We start from the raw sequence: 7,435 nt of genomic DNA on the forward strand, positions 1-7,435 counted from the left end.
TGATGAGATTGAGTTGTTTGGATCGCCAATACTATTTGATGTGTTTTAGTGGTCTTTGAAAGATTGATCGAGTCCGCTCGTAGAAGAGTTGCAGGGATCATGATTGCTTACACGCCGCAGGGGAGTTGTAATTGGTAGATTGTCCCGATGATGCACGTGTTAGTGTGTCACAAAAGGCCGCATTTTGGCAGCCTGGCAGCCTGATCGTGCGACGTACAAAGCTGATCATGTCATGCTCTTTAAGAGACTCAAAGCTTGACTGAACATATTTGCATGTGATCTATGATCTAGGCAGATCGAACATGGGATATTCAATTCGTCCGTTATCTCTCGAGGACGCTCTGAGCACTCGCTGGACGGGTGGCACTCGGCCAAAGACCTTTGACTTCTTCGACACACTTGGCACAGAGGGCTGTCTTCTCTACTGCTCTGCATACGCCTCTCGACAGAAGCTCTCACCAGAAGCGATCAAAAGCTCACAAGCATCCCACGAAGAGATCATCCGACGAGGCAAGCGCCGCGTTGCTCAAGGGAAGGTCTTTGAGTACCACGAGTTGGCAGAATCTGCCCTTAGCGGATGTGGGACGTGTGGAGCTATTAGATTGATGCTTGGTGAAGCTGAGGCAGAACGTCTCATATTTCTTGCTCCTTCTACGACAATCAGATGGATTGTGGGCCACAAGGGCACGCTGAAAGTCGCAGCACCAGACGGAGAGGAAACATGCGTCAGAATCCTCAATCTTTCAAACTCGTGCAATACCTTTCGACGGATGGATATGACATATGGTGTCGTAGGAGATACATCATCGTCCTTGAGTCTCCAACGTGTCCGAGCCTGGATTGGAGATTGCGAAGCGAACCACGACGATTGCGGTAAAGGGACCCAACTGCAACTTCCCACCCGTCTCATCGATGTGACCGGCATATCGCGCAACGGGATAGACGGTGTGCGCCTTGCAGAAACTGGGGTGCAAACTGGGACTTACATGTGCCTTAGTCACTGTTGGGGCAAAACTCCGATCAGGTCTAAAACGGAGAATGCAAATATACGAGAGAGGCTCAACTTTATTCCTTGGTCTTTGCTTCCTGCAAGCTTCCAGCAAGCTATCGAGATTACACAAAAATTAAGAGTCTAATACCTATGGATTGACTCTCTATATATAATTCAAGACAATTCTGCAGACTGAGAGAAGGAAGCCGCACAAATAGTCGACATCTATTGCAATTCATATACAACCATCACAGTCAGCTGTTACAACCCATTATGCATAGATAATAGTTAACCGACCCACTCAGGCAATAGGCGGCTAGGATAGGATATTTATATTATAGGATTATAGGAATAATAGGGACTTACTTAGATAACAGAAGAACTATAGTATAAGTTATATAATAATAAGATAAGACTAAGTAAATAGTATAAATTACTAAGTACTTAGTAAGGACTACTAAATACTTACTTATAATTACTAAGTACTTATTAGTACCTAGTTAGGAATTAGTAAAACTAGATAAAGGAATTATTTAAGACTTATATATAGTATAACTTTAAGTTTAGTTTATAGTTAGACTTTTATAGCTCTTTAGTAATTAACTTAGTATTTATCTTTATAAATATTCTTAGCTTACCTTTACTATAAATTACTTATTAAGTTTAAGACTAATTACTTTAGTCTCTAAAAGACCTAATTTACTATAGCTTATAACTTATAACTTAGATTATAACTTTAATATATTATTATAATATATTAATCCCTAGCTTCTATTAGTAGACCTTACTATTAAATAGCTAACTATAACACTTTAATTACTCCTATTTAGTAAATTAACTATTAATACCTACTAATAGTAAAATAATAAGTATATTTTTATATACCTCTACTAAGTTACTTACTCTAAGAACCTTCTCCTCTTTATAATAGCTAGTTTAGAACCTAGCTAAAGAACTTAAAGGAGCCTTTATAGTAGTAGACTTTAATAATAAGGTAACCCTAAAGAAAGATACCTATAAACGCTTTTAAACTAAAGTTAAAAAAGGAGATAATAATATCACTAAAGTTTAGATTATATATAATAATACTACTATAGAACTTTAAAACTTTAAAGAAATAATATAATAACTAAGAAATAGTTTCTAATATATTATAAACCTAGAAAATAAAGTTATTTAATTTAAAAGATAAAATAGTAATACTAATATTAGAGAATTCTAAGAAGAAATCTATATTTTATATATAGTTATTAATATTATTATAACTCCTACTAGAGGATAATAGAAGCTTAAGCTTAGTACTTTAATTACTTATAATAGTACTCTTAAATAACTTAAGTTATTCTTAATCTAAGTTAAAAACTATTAGAACTTCTATTATAGAGACTTTATTAGTTAGACTAAAAAAGTTATTTATACTACTACTTATTTATAAGGATAAGCTCTTAAATAATTTAAATTTATTTAGGAAGAATTCCTTAAATATAAAACTTTAGATAAATACTCTATAGAGATCTATAATATCTATAGTAGTTTTAAGGGATTTAAAAATACCTTCTACTCTCTCTTCTAAAACCTTAATAAGAAATAATAAACTAAGAGAGACCTTATATAGCTATAATAGATAAAGTTAACTAAAGAATATACTATTATATTTAGATAACTTAATATCTAACTTAACCTTACTAAAGAAACTAAGATCTTTATATTCTATTAAGAACTTAAGGATAAAGTTAAAAATAAGATTATTAAGATTAACTATCCTAAAAACTTTTTTTAATATACTAACCTTACTATTAAGATTAATAATTAACTTTTTAAATATTATAAGGAAAAAGGTAAAAAAAGATAAGGATTAAACTTTAGATATAAGTATTAATAGTAGCCTTATTAGAAATTTAGTTTTTAGTAGAATAACTATAGACCTTATAATAACTAAAATAATACCTACTAAAATACTACCTATAGATAATATAGTAAACTTATAGATCTTAGTATAATAACTAAACTTAATAATAAAAAACTTTAAAACCCTAAGTATTATAACTATAATAAATAAGGATATATTATTAGAGACTATAAATAACCTAAAAAGCTTCCTTAGAAGCTAATAGCTAAATAATTATAATAAGTTAATACTATTATAAAAACCTTATATATATCTTAATCTTAAACTAGATACTATAATAATAACTATTAAATCTACCTTAAAGATAAGGAAATATTAAGATACTACTTAAGGGATAGTAACTTTAGATATTCTAAATATAATATAATTATTCTAGATATATATCTAAGAACCTTAGTAATAATATATACTAATAATAATAAGATCTAAAAGAAAACTAAAGAATAACTAAATAAAATACTCTAAGTATAGTAACTCTAACTAATTCTTAGTTCTACTCTAAAAATAATTAATAACTAAAGTTAGACTAATTATAGATTTCTAAACTAAACTACTTATATAATACCTAAAGAACTAAAGAGTAATAATAAATAGAGACTCTTATACCTCTAAGTAGCTAAAGAAATATACCTAAAAAAGATCTAAAAAGAGCTTTATAACTTATTTTAGGAAAGATAACTTAGTATTATACTTTTATATATAGAATAAAAGAAGTAGGTATATAGAAATCCTATTAGAATTAAATAAATTAATTAAAAACTCTAAGAATAGATAAGGGAAGAATCTAATAATAAACTAAATCACTAATATAACCCCCTAGAGGAATAATAACTATTTAATCTTATAAATAATTAGATTTTTAGGGAAAGAGAAAGCTCTCTTTATAACTTAAATAAACCTTATAATATTATATACTAATATACTTAAGTAGAGATTACTTATAAGCTTACTTTTAGTATAGATAATATTAGCTCTAAAGAGGAATTTAAGAAAGATAATATACCTAAGTGAATTATATATAAGTAAATTAACCTATATAATAATAAATAATTTATTAAGCTTTATAGTATACTTAATATAGAACTAAGAATATATTATACTTTATAACTTAGAATTAAAAATCACTTATACTTTAGAATTACTAACCTTAACTATTAATACCTCTTTTAGGTATAGTATTTCTTTAACTATTATAAAATCTATATAGGAAATAAGTATAACTACTATTTCTAACCTAAATAATATAATAATAGTCCCCTATAAAATATTTATACTATATATACCCTCACTAAATAGGAACTTAGAAAGTTTAATAGTAATATTACTATATTTACCCTTAGTTAATAATTCCCTATAGAATACCTCTATAATAAATAGATAAAATAGGATAAATATTAATATAATAAATACTAAATTTACTATAAAGAAAAAGTATATACCTAGAGAATTATAAAGAATAGACCTTAACCTCTTTAGATTAGATATTATAAAAATAGTTTTATAAAAGTATAATAAGAAGGGAAATAAATTACTTACTTAAGATACTTAGAGTAGTTAAAAAACTAAACTTACTTACTAATATAGAACTATAATAAGTAATAAGAAAAAAGTTTATCTACTAAATATTATAAGGATATTAAAGTAATATAGAACTTAAAGTTACTATTAATTAATAAATAATACTTATACTAATTAATAGTAAAGCTAAAGTAAACTTTATTACCCTCTAAGCTATTAATAAGTTAAAAATACTATAAAGAGGAAAAGAATAACTATATTAATTATATATAGTAAAAGGAGAAGAATTTAAGTATAAAAGAGGTATTATTTATAATAAGACTATACCTTTTAAGATAAGCTATTTAAATTAAAAAGAAAGAATTTAATTTAATATTACTAACTTAGGAATATATAATATAGTATTAAGACTACCCTAGCTATAAATAAGTAACCTATAAATAGATTAAAATAAAAACTAACTTTATTAGGACTATAATAACTTAGTCCCTAAGTAACTTTATTAAAAATAAGCTTTAAATAAACTAATATAATAAGAAACTATAAAATAATATATCTACTACCTTAAGGTAAAGTAAGCTATATTACTATTATTAATAATAATAGATCTTAAATAAAAGAATAATTTATTTCTATCTATTTTAGAGGAATACTAAGTTTATAAGAAACTCTTTATAGCTAAATTAGAAACTAAACTACTTAAATATATTAGTTTTAATTATAAAATCCCCCTTAAGGAAGGGAAAGAACTATAATTTAATAAAATCTATAGACTTAACTTAATAGAGATAGAAGTTTTAAATAAGTACTTTAAAGAAAACCTTAAGAAAGGTTATATTAAACCTTTAATATTACTAATAAGAAGTTTTATCTTATTTATACCTAAGAAGAATAGAAAATTATAGTTATATATTAATTATTATATATTTAATAAAATAATAATAAAAAACTACTACTTATTATCTCTTATAGATAAGATAAAATAACTTCTATATAGAGCTAACTAGTTTATAGCTCTTAATCTTAAAGGGGTTTATAACCTAATTTAAATAAAATAAAGCGAAAAATAGAAGATTACTTTCTAAATATAAAAAGGATATTTTAAATACTTTATTATACCTTTTAGTCTTATTAATATACTTATAATATTCTAGAATATAATTAATATAGTACTATATAAGTATATTAATATCTATATAGTTATCTACTTAGATAATATCCTTATCTTCTTACCTATACTTAAGAAGTATAAAGAAGATATTTACTATATCTTATAAGCTTTTTAGGAAACTAAACTCTTAATTAAACCTAAAAAAAGTAAATTCTATATATAAAAGGTAGAATACCTTAGATTTATTATCACCTCTAGAAAGGTTTATATATTAGGAAATAAAGTTAAAGCTATTAAGGAATAGCTAATACTTAATAACCTTAAAGAAATATAAGGATTTTTAAGGTTTATTAACTTTTATTATAAATTTATTAAAAACTATAATAAGATTAATATAGCTCTTATTAGCCTTAACTATAAAGATATACCTTTTACTTAAGAAGAACTATAATAAATAGTATTTTAGAAGATTAAGGACCTTATTATTAATAAACCTATCCTAATTATCCTAAACTTAATAAAATAGTTTAAAGTAGAACTTAATATATCTAATTATATAATTAGAGTATAACTATTATAATAAAACTTAGAAGGATAACTATATCCTTATACTTTCTTCTCTTATAAACTTTATAGATTAGAACTTAACTACTAAATATATAATAAAGAACTTATAGTAATTATTAAAGCTTTTAAAGAATAGAGACTTAAACTTTTAAGAATAATTTATAAAGTATTTATATACTTAGATTATAAGAATCTCTTATACTTTATAACCTTAAAAGTACTTAATAAATAATAAATCTAATAATTAGAATTCCTCTTAGAATTTAATTTTTAAATAATCTATTAAAAAGGATTAAATAATAGTAGAATAGATACTTTTAGCTAATAATTAGACTATAATATCTTAGTATCTAAAGAAACCTAGGTGATTCTTAAATAATAAAATAATAGAGACCTAATATTAGTAGCTAAACTCTTAATAATAGCTAGATAATCTAATATTAGCCTAACTAATAAACTAAATAATAAAGTAATTATAGAATTTTATATACGCTTTATATATAGTTACTAAGGAATTATAAAGACCTAGAAATAATTATAATAATAATATAGAGAAAAGGTTATAAGAGAATATATAATAAAAGCAATTAAGAATTATAAGGTATACCTAAAAAGTAAACCTACTTAATATTAACTTTATAATATACTATAACTTTTATTTATACTATAAACTACTTAGTAATCTATATCTTTTAACTTTATTATTAAACTACTAAAGTTATAAAAACCTCTTATAGGAGTATATTTTAATAGCGTTCTTATTATAGTAGACTAACTTATAAAGTATACCTACTTTATTTTATATAAAGAAGTAAGTAATACTAAAGAATATATATATATCTTCCTTAAGTATATTATTACTAACTATAATATACCTAAAGAGATTATATTAGATAGAGATAAGATCTTTATCTCTAAGTTTTAGAAGTTAATTATAATATAACTTAGTATTAAATAATTAATATCTACTATATTCTACTTATAAACTAATAGATAAATAGAATAAATTAATTAAATCCTTAAAACCTACCTCTATATTTATATTAACTATAATTAAGATAATTAAGTTATACTTTTACTAATTACTTAGTTTACTTATAATAGTATAATTAGAGAAAGTATTAAGGAATCCTCCTTCTATCTTAATTATAGATTTAAACTAACTATTTATAGAGAACCTTAAGTAAGCCTAGTTATAGTTAAAGCTATTACTTTAGTATAATAAATTAAGGATATCTAAGATAATACTTATAAAGAACTTAAATTTATCTAATAATAAATATTAAAATTTAATAATAAATAAAGGATTAAGGGACTAACTTTAAAAGAGGGAGATAGC

At 24.2% G+C, this 7,435-nt stretch overlaps 1 pseudogene across 1 annotated transcript in view; it reads left to right on the forward strand.

The window, feature by feature from the left end:
* The first annotated feature begins 302 nt into the window (after positions 1-302).
* Positions 303-7,435, forward strand: part of GCG54_00012971 — a 10,389-nt pseudogene continuing 3,256 nt past the window's right edge. The window contains exon 1 of the mRNA in view: positions 303-1,130. Within this exon, the coding sequence occupies positions 303-1,130 (828 nt within the window). The remainder of the gene's footprint in view (positions 1,131-7,435) is intronic.

This window comes from Colletotrichum gloeosporioides, assembly GCF_011800055.1.
Source record: "Colletotrichum gloeosporioides strain Lc1 chromosome Unknown consensus_16, whole genome shotgun sequence".
Taxonomy (NCBI): Eukaryota; Fungi; Ascomycota; class Sordariomycetes; order Glomerellales; family Glomerellaceae; genus Colletotrichum; species Colletotrichum gloeosporioides.